Source organism: Acanthisitta chloris, unplaced genomic scaffold, assembly GCF_000695815.1.
Source record: "Acanthisitta chloris isolate BGI_N310 unplaced genomic scaffold, ASM69581v1 scaffold7031, whole genome shotgun sequence".
NCBI lineage: Eukaryota > Metazoa > Chordata > Aves > Passeriformes > Acanthisittidae > Acanthisitta > Acanthisitta chloris.
The window spans coordinates 18,689-32,541 of NW_008655391.1; the positions used below are offsets into that span (position 1 = coordinate 18,689).

General features: G+C 38.4%; 1 protein-coding gene across 1 annotated transcript in view; it reads right to left on the reverse strand.

Moving 5' to 3' along the window:
• The window catches only part of LOC103810942 (sushi, von Willebrand factor type A, EGF and pentraxin domain-containing protein 1-like), a gene marked incomplete at both ends in the record, with an annotated part of 29,078 nt that extends 16,880 nt beyond the window's left edge, over positions 1–12,198 (reverse strand). The window contains 7 exons of the mRNA XM_009083875.1: positions 562–683; positions 1,699–1,893; positions 3,228–3,359; positions 3,595–3,702; positions 4,335–4,464; positions 5,886–6,004; positions 12,019–12,198. Coding sequence (XP_009082123.1) covers positions 562–683; positions 1,699–1,893; positions 3,228–3,359; positions 3,595–3,702; positions 4,335–4,464; positions 5,886–6,004; positions 12,019–12,198 — 986 coding nt within the window. The remainder of the gene's footprint in view (positions 1–561; positions 684–1,698; positions 1,894–3,227; positions 3,360–3,594; positions 3,703–4,334; positions 4,465–5,885; positions 6,005–12,018) is intronic.
• Positions 12,199–13,853: the final 1,655 nt, after the last annotated feature.

Sequence of the window (13,853 nt, forward strand, 5' to 3'; positions counted from 1 at the left end):
AGTTCAGTGCCTTACAGTTCTTAACAATAAAAGTGAGAATTCAGAAGCTCCAGAAAACTGAGCAAATCACTACTGCTGGATTTAAGTGCCTGGACATATGCATCAGATGTGGAATTTATCCACTTGTATACATATATGTTCATTTATGTTATATGGATATATGTTATATATATTTTATATAAAATGCATTTATTTTATGAACACATCCAACTTATAAAAACAACACTGAGATTAGGGGACAGTTGACTGGGGCTTTCAAATCTGTACAAGTTCACTCTGGAAACCTACTGAAAAATCTATGAGCTGCAGGACCCTAAGCTACTTGGACACTTATATAAATTTTTTCCCAAATAACTTCACATTGAAGACTAAACTGAATTACATTAAAATGTCAGTGAACCATTTTCATTTTTTAAAATGACTTGTCATCTTTTGAAAAAGCACAGATTTCACTTATGGGTTTCTGCTGTTATTTTCCTTGTACAAAATCAGTCAACTGGGAAAAGTAATGATGCGTATTTTAAAAAAAGTAGGTAAAGGGAAGGAGTATTACTAACCTACCATTTTACCAAGTGCACTCTGGAATGCATCAGTAAAGCTGTTTACAAGATTGTTGTCATCGCATCGCGTTGCTTTGTAGAGCATCTCAAAGGATTTGAACCCATGGTTTGCAAATCGATTTACTGAAAAATGTTGGAGAAATAAATTTTTATTTATCAGTGCAGGAGTTTTAGAGCTGAAATCAAGGTAATTCAGGCTAAAACTGGAACACAGTAAGGTAAGAAGCACTATCTTTAGATTAGCAACATAAATGGATCACTCATACCTCAACCAAGGCAGTTAACAGGACCCTTTGGCAGGCATGAGATTTACTGGGAAAGCCAAAAGACATTAAAAACCATATCTACTTCAGCTTTTCTTAATGGAAGAAACCAGTAACTGTCAACTAATTTCCATACTTTTTAATGAGAGAGAAGCAATATACATTAAAAGTCTTATTACTAATGTTGCTACCTTAATTATGAAAAATTCTCATCCAGAATTTATGCAAAGGTAAGTTTCTATGTGTCCAAGTTATGGATTTTGAATTGATAGATAGCTCTGAAACATAACTCACACTTGTTCATAGCCGAAACACTACTCTTGTTTGTTGAAACCAAGAAATTTACTCAGATGCAAGTGGATGCAATATGGTACCAAGACTGGCTTCAAATGTAGTTCTAATACATTTGTTGCAAAAATATCACCAAAGGTGGAAAATTCCACAGCTAAAGATTTGCATGTGTCTATCTCAAAGAAAACATATAAACAATTCTGACTGGGTGGTAATTAGATATGTAAGTACAGCACACACTATGCACTTGGATCAATAAGTTGCAAATGCTGTTGTAATTCCTACTGGAAAGACAGTGCTTGTAAACAAACTATTTCAATTAACCTGTCTGCGTTGCCATGTTTGCTGTTTTGTGATTTCCAGGATTCAAATTCACTGCTATTTTTGTGTTTTATACAGCAGCTGAAGTAATACATTTACAGACTTTCAAGCACTATCTCACAGTATTTGTAACAGTTCAGAGGACAGAGAACATTTATTAAAATGAAATAGAAGTCAAAATTTCTAAAATACTTTTGTCTATTTTCTCAGTATACATAATGTTTGATGAGTTGCAGATTCATTTTAGTAACAGCAAGACTTACAAGAGCAGCCAACCCGCTCTGGAGAATAAGGTGGCTTCCAGAAACCATCCACATATGCACAATAGTAGTTTTCACTTGATCCTTCTGAAAAGCTATAACCCTCTGCACAATGTAATGTGCAATTAACTCCTGCTTCATCTGATGTGCATATAAAATCCCCGTTCTCAGGCTCAAAGGAGATTTCACAGGGAGAACCTACGAAAATACAAAGTTTTATATACTGATGAATATGGTGAAGTAAATAATCCTGCAGGAAAATGGCACTGATAGGATTTCCATAAGTATTGACCTGATCTTGCTTCTGTTGAAGTCTGTGGAAGTATTATTTGTTACTTCCATAAAGTCAGGATCACAGGACTGCTAAATAGCTTTCTAACTCTGCCCCGGAAATTTGAAATCCAGAAACATGAAGACAAAAAATAGTTGTGATACATATGAGAAACTATTTACTAAAATAATATAAAACATAAATCTACATTTTCACATGAACTTTATACAATGAATTAGAGTAAACTAGACTGCCTCTTGAATTCTGAAACTAAACATTATCCATTCTGCAGCAACGCAACAACACATGAACTTGCCACAATCATCTTAGGAGGGACTGAATGTAAAATCTCAGTTATGATTTGTTTTTCAGGCAGACTGTGATTGAGGTTATGAATGTCTGAAAACATTATGTCACAAACACTGAACCACAAAAAGTCTGAGGTGGTATAGAAACTTGAAATAATGCCAATTCTAAGCACTGGCTTGCTATTGGTAAGATTTAGAGCAAACCAGAACCTAGCATATATATCTGCAACTTCCTGTTTCTAAAAGCTATAACTAGAATTCCAGTCTGAATGATTTTAAATATTCCCAGCAGACCTAGGAGGTGAGTGAAGCAAACATATCTTCTTATGCTGATGCCCAGCTGAGACATAAAAATGAGAAAGCAGAGATGAAGTAGAATTTTGATCCTTAATACTTTATCGGCTGAATCATTGTTTGAACTTCAAAGAAGAAAGTGAACTGTGGGGAAAAGATGTCTATGCAATAAGCAAAATGCACTGGTTTATCTATAGGTACAGGCAGATTCTAAAATCTAAAGAGTGCTCTCTTATCTACTACAATATTTGTAGATGATTACAGAAAAATTTGCATAAAGTTTTCCTTTTTAACAACAGATCTGAAATAAGACACTTCAGTAACACCTATTAATACATCTCACATGGTACCCATCACTGTGAAAAAATAAAGATCCATTACTGTGTGCTTTACCGCTTATTGAATCATAATTTCAATGCTTTCACACCTAACCTGAATTTATGGACAAAATTCACTGCTGTGATGTTTCAGTCTTATGACAATTTATTCTTTGGTACTAACAAATATCCTGACTACCTCTAAGTTACTCCAATATAAAATGGGAATAATTAAATGAAAAAGTGGAGACTAAATGAAAAAGTGGAGTAGTCTGGCATCCTTTATGATATTCAGTTAAAACAATGCCATAAGCTTTTGACCAGAAAATGAAGACAACAAACCTTTGATGATAATGTGGATATCACATGTCTTGTTATTGCCAGAAGGATCTGTGGCTGTATACTGAACTATTGTCTCTCCTTTGGGAAAGAGATCTCCAGGTGCATGACTCCTAGTGACAGTCAGTGGACCACCTAGAAGAGTTAAACAGATGACCTAAAACATCAGTAAGTAAAAGAGGGCTGCTCATCCCCAACCCTGACAAATGTTAAAGTAAATAGCAGCATATCTTCAAAATCAGGTGTATTTAAAAGTAATTAAGTAAAAGAAACCTCAAAAAATGTAAAACTCCAAGGGATCAAGGGTTAACAGGTTAGAGTTCTCTAGCCTTGCACTGTTGCATGCCTGTTTTGGGGTGCACTATCTCACCTGAATTGTCTGAAAATTCTGGTTCTTCCCATGTCGCTGGATAATCATTCTCGGCTGCTTGCACAGGTGGTGGAGATCTGCATCTATCAACTACAGGAGGCTCTGCATCTGCAGAATTTTAAAGAATGGCATGCCATTAGCTTACAGAACTGCTGCCACACTCAAATGGCATCTATATCAGAAAAAGTCAGGTAAACAGCACTTCTAAGTAGACATCAGAAGATACAACACAGGTGCACACTTGCAAGCTGCTGCAATTGGAAGATGCTGAGTGAATGTACAGGACTGATTCTTCTGCAGCACCCATGGTTTTGGCAGAGCTTGCTTTCTACAGAGCAAACCTTGGACTACCTACAGGACTACTGTATAACACAACTGTGACACAAACACTTGAGCAATAATTTGCATCAGCAGTGTGTGGGAACCTTGGAAATATTATGGGGACGTCTTTCAAGAATTAAAAAGAGATATATGATGAAGGCAGTAAGGGACAACGCAGTAAAGAATTGTGTATGAGGAGGAATATTAACATTCAGAGTGAAGGGCAAAATAAAACACAATGACTGCATACCATGCAAACTGTGACCCAAGATCAGCAAAGCATTTATGGAGATGATAATACTGCTGTGCTTATAACTGCACACAAAAAGGCCAGAGTGACTCACAGTCTCTTTCTGCACAAATTAGAAGGTTTCAGCCATGACAGACAGACTTTCCTGGTGGTTTTTGCTGGCACTTACCAATAACCTTGACACTGAATGTACAGCTTGCCTCATTGCCTGATTTATCGGTTGCTGTGTAAGTAATGTCAACTTCGCCAATTGGGAAAAGAAATGGTGGTATGAAAGCTGGGGTAACGTGAACTGAGACCTGTTACAGGAAAACACTTGTTATTTAAAAGCCAAAGCTGGTTACTAATCATGACACTCATGTTTCAAGGAATGTACAGAATAGTATCCTTCAATGGCAAGCCTTCTCATTCTTAATGCAAATAGCCTCTTAAAGTAATGATTACAGAATTTGCAACAGAGTGCTCTACTCCCCTTCTGAAGTCTGTCGTCTTTATAGCAACAGGGATTTACGCAGTCAGGATTTGGACCCTGACTTGCTCCAGTTTACAGAACTGTGCATCAAGAAAACTGAAGACTGATCCTTATTTACCTCACTGCACTGAACACACAATATGCCAGCTCAGAAACTCTTTTGTCTGCTGTTCAGTTCTCCAGCTGCAAGGGCAGCAGACCTGGGAGGTGAGTGGAGCAAAGAACTGTGGGCTGCAAGTACTTATATACCCAGTTTTAATCTACATATGTTTATGAGTCAATAGCCCACAGATGCTTCAGTATGTTTCGGTACAGCAAAGGGACCCTACATTTGGAGTAAATGACGTTTTGATGCTGTCTATGGCTCTTTCATATGGCTTAGAGCTGTCTTAAGAAATTTCTCTTTAAAAATCATAATTAGTTCACCTGACAGCCATGGCTTTGACAAACCTCTTACAACTAAGAGCTAAGGCACTTGGCATCTACAGATCAATGAATGACCCTATGTCAGCAGAGCTACAGTACCTGACCATGGCTACACTACAAAAGAAAAAAGCATGGCTTCAATCTCTTTTACTGGGATAGCTCAGTTTCCTAGTGCAAAAACCTCCTGTGTTTGCAGTAAATGAAAAGCACACAGACTCACTGCTACTCTGTTGACTCCTGATAAAACATTCAGTTGCTGTAACTTGATAATGTCTGAGCCTGTAGGGAATGTTCCTCTTTATGAAGCAGCTCTGGAGCAAGTTTTCCTTCTAACTCCATTTCCAGACCTCTGATACCCGTAGTAGCCAAAGGCCCATGTATGAACCTTGCATAGGAAACTGAGATTTCTCTTTCTCACCCAGGAAACTTAAGTGAGTTCTTACTTATCACAGTGTGTACTTGTTAGCCATTTAAATTAATGAACTGGTTTACTTCCTTCTGAGAAGAGTTTATTAAACTTCTTCACATGCTAAGTGCTCATTTTTAAAGTGGCTGTCTCCATCTTATAAGCAAGGGCACATTCTTTCTTTTGGCCACATAAGTTAACCATATGAAGTTTTATGCACTGAAACACTAAGCAGAGTGTCCTGTGACTGCAAAACTCTAATCAAGATAGAAAATGCTGAATTCTCAAGATATGAACTTCCTAGCAGATTTTTGTTCTCCTCCTGCTTGTCAGAAGAAATAAATTCTATCGGATCATAAAATTAATTAAAATCAGAGAGACTGCCTCCAGTCAAATAAATACAGATTTTAACTTGCCTCATCTCCAGAGTTATCCTCAGCTGTTGGTACCTGCCAGCTGATATTAGCAGAGTTATGATGTTCCAGAGTTACAGTCTCAATATTGTCTGGACAGTGGATCCGAGGTGCTTCAGTATCTGATCCAGAAAAAGACAAACTAGGTTTTTAATGTGGGATTATAGAAGTAAAAACTCTATAATGATTAGACTGAAACTTGTTGTAACAACTGGTTTTCATACTTCTTGGAATATAAATGCATGTATTTTTGCAAATTTTCTGTCTCTGCCCCTTTTTAATTCTTGCCTATAGCCTCACACATAAATAGTAAATTCTCCTGCAGAAAGGACTGATTTTTGTTGCATTTTTGTACAACGCTGAGCACAATGAGACACTGCTTCCTACACAGAACCAAAAAAAAGAGGAATAAATAAGAATATATATGTTGCTTTTATTATTCATCTCTTCCTTCTCTATCTTTTCACTGTCCACGCACATGGCATGGACACATGAAGACACTTGTTTCTGGTAATTGGTGAATTAAAAAATCCTGAAAGTAGTTGTGACATATGTACTATGAACAAGAGAGTAGTGACTCTCAGATTCTCTGAGAGTCTCAGATTCTCTAAGAGTGGTGTGGAACTGGCTTGAAAGAAACAATGTCAAGAATTCGGGCAGCAACTGCTGGAAATGTTCCTTAATAAACTCCTGTTACAAGGTATTATGTAGGACAAATGGAGTCTTCTTGTGATGTGTGACAATGCTGGATGATTTTGAAGGACTGGTGGTATAATATGGGTAACATCATCACCAACATTTAAGCCTCAAGTTTCTCGGACAAACTTGAAGTACTTCTTCAGTTCCCTGACATAGGGCCTCCCAAAACATTTGTGGTCAGGTTATTTCATTGCTGTAGCGTTGCTTGATAAATGGTCTCTAGACTACTGAGACAAGGACACATTTGGCTCTGAACTCATCTATGCCCAAGAGGCTTTAAAATAACTCACAACTGACATAACTTATATTTTTACTACTAAACAGTTCCAGTAAGGACATAACTTGGGAAATTAAATTCCATAATTAAGAATGCAAAGCAATAAATACGAGTGATTTTTGCCTTCCTTTGAACTAATTCAGATGACAATTTTATTACAAATGCACTCTTTTAAATAACTACCAGTTATGGTTCACACTCCTTTGACCACAGCCCTCAAGCTGGGACAAATTCCATTTAAAAATGAAGTTCTGGAAAAGCACTAATAAATAAGTCAGAAAGAAAATGGCTGTGTTGAACTGGCCAAATATGTTGGCAGCAAAATAGAAAAAGACAATAACAAGAATAAAGCAATTGAAATGCATCTGTTCATTTTTACTCGAACAGAGTAACCTTCAGAGTTTCTCAGTGCCTCTTACTTTAGGGGTTTTTGCACTGGTAATATCGAAAAACTTGAACCCATGCCATACTGCTTTATCTTGACCTAAACACTGCAGCTTGCAGCCTTGTGCTGGGATCCCATCACATATTAAAAACTGTGGTTTGGCACAGGTTTACACAAAAGATTCAGAAAAACAATGTGGTACATCACAGAGTGGGAAACAGTATGTTTAAAGAGAGGGATAAAATCTTCCTGGCCTCTACAATGAAAAATTTCCCACCTCAGCTGTTGTAGTGACCTGGCATGATGACTGCCAACTGTTTTCTCTACTGTTCTTTCATCCAGTGGCTGGCACAGGCCCGTTTGGGGTGAAAGCATTAATGCTAGGAGCACAATAGTTCATGAAGAGGTGAATAGCATATTCCCAGACAAATTGCACTTTTAGTTTTATCTTGCCAAAACCAGGCTCCTTCCAATTCAGTAACCCTTGTGCACTGTTGCCTGGGGCATGTTAACAGTTACAGTCAGTACAAAGACAACTGAAATGAACATTCCTCTATCAGCCAGGGTTTACACAGCATTTACAGTTTTGCTCCAACTACAGGGTTTATATAAAGCTGTGCTAAACCAGTAATAATACTATTATCATTGTCATTCTACTAGAAGTGTGGGTTCCACTTTCACTACCTTTAAGCTACGAGCTTTTACTTCTACATTGAAATTTCAAATTTACCTGCACACCAGGCCTTTTAGCAGGCTGCTTCCCAACAACAGCGTCCCAGGAGAGACAGCTGATCATGAGCACTTTAAAATGACACTCAAGGAACCTCTGAACTCCATATTTTTATTGCAAACTACAAGTAAATCTGACGATCAAGCTAAAATGGTACAAGTAATACTTCCTACACACTGTATATATCATGCTTTCTCCAGCTCAAACCTGTCTTGACTCAGTTATATGCTGTGTGCTTCCCTTCAATTCTGCACACGTGTACACAGACATGATTTTGTGTGGGTCTCTACCTTTACACAGAGCCTCCTGGATGTTTGTACTCCATCTCCCAAAGGAAATGCACCTGAGTTCTTCTCTAGCTCCAGACAAAATGAATCCTTGGGGACAGCTCAGGTGGCACACAGTCCCAGAAATGGCAGGCTCCAGCCCACACATGGGAGGGAGAACTGTCACACCTGCTGGTCTCTGGAGGATGGGACAACGCTTTTCTGCAAGAGACCAGAAGGACATGACTGATAACTGACATATACAAAGCACACATACAAAAAAAATCTGCAAATAGTCATATGGCCACTTAGCAGGAATACAAAACACACAGTCTTTTTAAGAGTCTGTATGTGTATAAGAGTGCATCAAAACAGTGAGACCTGACTGAACTTTGTACTCCAGAACTGACTGAAGCAAATAGCACCCAGGATATCGGGTCTTCTGTTTTCTTGTTCATGTGTTTTACTGCGACAGAAACATGGTATTTTTCATGTGGATCCATGGTATCTTACTCTCTGGGTTTTCCTTTTCTTCTTTTTTGTTTTCTTTTCTTTACAACTTTACCTCTCATGGGTTAGTTTGCAGCTGCATTCCCTTTCTTCTATGAAAACCAGACTTCATAGTACGAGTGAGGTAATAGTCTTGCATCTATAGCCATCTACAGTTTCTACACTCTCTTTTGAAATAATAATGAGAGAAGAAGGATACCCTGCCATAAACTCACTGTATGTTAGGGATATGGCATGTGATTTTGCCTATTGCATTCCAAACCAAATGAAATTGCTTTTGGTCTTGCCTGTATTCAAAACCCAGCTGGAAAGACTCAGGGTGACCATAAGAGACAGATGAGCTTCTCTGTGAAATCAGGAAGTGCTGATGGTTGCTTAAGGGTTTAAAATGAAAGTTTTGACCTATTGTATTATTAGAATTCACGACAAATTCAAAGACTTTTTGCATCAAAACAAAACCCATAATGTATGTAAACAGGTTCACAAAAGCTTTGTTTCATTCTTGACATGAGGCAAGGAATGTTATTTTTACTTCAAGCGTAGAGGTGTTAACAAAGTGGGCAAAAAGGGGTGTCCCATGGATGGAGTTCACAGACTTTCAGTAGTGTTTCTTACAACAACAGACAATAACAGACAAACACACAAGAAAAATGCTTCATTATTCACAGCCAATGAAAAAACTTGTAATTCCAGTGAAGAAAGCAGAAAAGTCTTTACATGAAGGGCACTCAAAACCCAACCCAATTCAGCTACACAGAACAACAACTGCAGTAGTGTTCCTTAACTTTTTGTATCTGTACTCAGTTCCATAATTCGATCAAGCTGATACAGAAGTCTGGACTGCATGAAGAGCAGAATGATATTCATGATATTAGTCATATGACTAGGGAATTAATAGAGAAGAAAAAAGTACTTCTAAGGAGAGACAAGAATCTGCTTTCACCTGTGATGAAACATAACTCTATTGTAATTCTTAAAATCAAAAGGAACTTAAATATTGTGACAAATCAAAAGATTACGAAGCAAATCTTGCCTCTTTGCTTCAATCCTTTTTCAAGTACTATGCTTCAGCGAAAAAAAAATTAGCCAGCTGCAATTAGAAGTGTGGAGTAGTAATTCTTTCAACAATAGGTGGCATCAACACCCTGGATGCCATCTGTATTTTACCTTCCTTCACAAAATCTTGAACAAGGCAAGAACGGTGTCTTGCAAAATTCATTAATCTTAACGTAATGGATATAAATCTTTTGTCAATGAGAAGCAAACACAAGAACATGACTATGGAGTTGTGTTTATTTTTAAAATTGGACAAATGACAAAGCTTCCCTTTTCATCAGGTATTTTCTTTGTCAGCCAGCTATAAATATATGTAACCTACTCTAAAGTAGCTCATTGCTAACAATATCTTTGATGAAAAAAGATAAAAATTTAAAACATATATAATACCCAAACTTGCATTAACTTCCAGTCTCTTGGGAAAAGATGCATATGACAATAGACCTTACAGAAGTGACTGTAAACAATCCAGGCAATGTTACGTGGTACAGTGTCATTTATTGTTACAGATGGCTAGAATACTTGCAAGTACGGCAAACTCTGCACTGATGAGCAGTCAAACTGCAAAGCATTCAGAAAAAGAGCTAGAAAAATACCCTAAGGTCCAAGAAATCTGTTTGAAGGTAAAAGACTGAATGCAATTCCATTTCATTTTTCTACCAGAAGGTATGAAATTAATAAATCATTCATTACAAAATGCCTAAATACAGCAGGATTTCTGGTACCTTTTATATAGCAGAAGATGAGTAATAGTTAGCAGCTTTTCACACTAAAATGAAGAATACCTCCATGATAATGATCACTCAGAAAATGAGTAAAAAGGGCAGTTTTTGAGGAGGACACCATATTAATCCTCTGATTTACATCCTTCCTGCATAAAACTGTACACATCTATATTGAACCAAAATGTCAGCAAGCTTGTTCTAAACACCAGTCACAAGAGGAAGCAGCAGAGATGCTTTCTAACTAACACTCTTCCCTCTGTGACAGTCACAGGTAACTTTTATACCAGATTTTTAGACTCAGCAAAAATAAGATATTGCCATAGGTAATCCAGGAATGGAGGCAATATTGCATGGTGTGAAAAAATCTTCTGATAGAGAGTAGAGCTGGATTTTATTAATCAAAATGCTAAGCTAGGAAGGATGAATTCAACTGATGAATACAGTTAATCTTCCAATTATAATATTCCAACAGGATTTCAGGGTCCCTTCCTTTTGAAGTTAATTGAAGTTTTTCCACTGACTTTAACAGAAGAAAGATTAGGATCTCTTAACAAACTGTCTTTATAAATTAATTCTTGTGGATTATTTTCATCATTTTAGAGAACAAATCTACAGTTAGAAACTTATTCTTGTCTTATACAAAGTCCATATTTTTAAGTTTGCAATAAAACAGTAAAAAAATAGCCATAGGTTCAAGACAAGTCACCTTATTGGCATGGCATTTACTGAACCCAGGTGACGTATACTTTACCCTGACTTTTGTCACCTCTGGATCAGCTTCTGCATTGTTGAACTTTTAAGTCTGTGCTTTTTTTTTTTCTTCAGTCTACCCTTCAAAGTGCTAACTGTATCTCATTGTCTTACTTTTCAAAGTTAATTTAATACCAGTCACTAGTCCTAAATGGTTATTTCTGAAATCTACAATCCTTTATTTCTGGAACAGTAATAAATACTTACCTATATGTGCACAGCTGGTGTGACCTCTGAATCCTGACTTAGAGGTTCCTAAATTGACTAAACTCTTCTTTTGCTGCTGGGAGTTCAGCAGAAGTGACATGTGCCACACCTTCACTTGGCACTCACAGTGCCTGGCTAACATAACTTAGTCCTTGCTCAGAAATCATCTTCAGCTTTAAAATTGTAACTCAAACCTGTGGCTGTTCACATTTCACCCATAGTATAGACCTACAACTTGTACGTTCCCTGCAATGCATTGTGTGGCACTGTATTAACACTCACCAGATGTGACAACCTTTCAGTTATCATCCTTCCATGCTGGATTTAAATGACAGACTATCCAATTTCTACATTTACAAATTATTTGCTCTTCCCCAATGTCTATGACCTGTATAAAACATCCACAGAAAAATCCTCCTTCCTACTGTAGCTTCACCAGGTATTAAAATAAGAAGAGTTTGTTACATATGACAGCGTGTCAGAAAAGGCTGCACTCTGACACGAATGGACAGAGTTAGATCAGATACCTACCCACACACTTTGGCTCCTTTGAATCCCACTGTGAGGTGCCCTGGCAGGTGAGTTTGTTGTTTCCTTCAATTTCATAGCCCTCATTGCAAGTCACAAAACACACTGTCTTATAGGAGATATCAGCCGTTGAACAATTGATGCGTCCATTTTCAGGAGACCGAAGTTTAGGACATGTTCGAACTGTGAAGGGAAATAAAAACCACTAATTCACTCTGTAGCACAGAGAATCAGTGAAGTTACACGAGTTTGCCCAAGTTTACAGGGGTGGGAGAGGTACTGGCTTGTACACTAGTTACAGTAGCTTGTACAAATTAAAGGAATAGAGGCAGATGTTTTTCAAAGGCTTGATGCCTTCCTTGTCCTGGAACGGTCTTACATAGAGTCTACGAGGTTGGGCACACACTTCCAATCTCACTTCAGTTCTGATGTAAGTTCAGGCTAACAAGCTGTGCACACAGCGTGTGGCCTATGCTAGCAATGTCTATCAGCCTTCAAGATGGGACTGCTGCAGGCACTTGGAATCCTGTGAAAAAATGTGTGGCTTCGGAAGTTTCTAGTCTCTAACATTGTCTGTGAGTTCTCTGGGGGATTTCCAACTGGCAGGCTGGTATGGGTGAGTGCACACCAGGCAAGAGGCTAAGAGCTTATTAACAGGTTGGATGACAGTGTCCAGTGCCCAGGACCATTCTTGGGCATTCTGGACTGTGTTGATAGATACAGACCCATGTGAGCCTCCACAAATCAGAAGAGAAGACATTCATCATGCTGGAAGAGACAGAGGAAGAAGGAATACAAGGCATTTGTGTACACCAGGCCCGTGAGAGACGAAAAGGAACAAATTAGGCTGTTGCTGAGACAAAAGACCTTTTCAGGTGTTGGCCATGGAGGAAGTCCTGGCTGCTGCTCAGCACAGAGGCTTTTCTCCTATAATGTCTTGCAAACACTGCAAGTAGTGTGATGCCAAGGAGAATGCAGTCCTGTGCAGGATGTGTGTGCAGAAAGGGAAGCAGGGTATGGAGAGTGATCCTCAGATTGCCTTACAGTTTTACTACTGAATCCTGATGCTGCAATTTAACACAAAGCTACACTGTAATTAAGATTGATCCCAAAGCAGCACAGGTATGATCTGGATTTATGTTCTTTGTTTCAGTACCATAACCTCAAGCTTTTGTACTAGGACCTCCTTCCTTTGCATTATCTCCACCTCTCCTCCTTTACACCTAGGTTCTTATGCCTTGGCATTCATCCCCTTGCTGCCCTCTGGACACACACACTGTCTGGCCTTTGGGTCCCTCAGACACCTAAGGTGTACACACCTACAGTCTGGCCATGAATATGAGATGATGATACATCAATAACCAGCTAGTGATTTTCCAAAATGAGTGAAAAATTTGTATGGTTGAAAACTCTGCTCTTGGCTGAAGCTGTCAGATACTGCTCAGCATGTTCAATTGTTATTAGAGGGAGAAAACCAGTGACAGCAAACTGCTCAAAAATATAAACCAACAAGACTGCAGTTCTCTAAACACAGAGAATCACAGAATGGCTAAGGCTGGAAGGAACCACTGGAGGACATCTAGTCCACCCTCCCTGCTTTAGCTGAGTCATCCTAGAGCACACTGTACAGGATTGTGTCCAGACAGCTTTTGAATATCTCCTGTGAGGGAAATTCCATGACCTCTATGGGCAGCTTGTTAAAGGGCTCAAGTCACCTTCACAGTAAAGAAATTCTTCCTCAAGCTCAGATGGAACTTCCTGTGCATCGCTTTCTGTCTCCTGCCTCTGAACTCAGCATCACCTATAAGAGCCTGGCTCCATCATCTTGACAGGCTCCC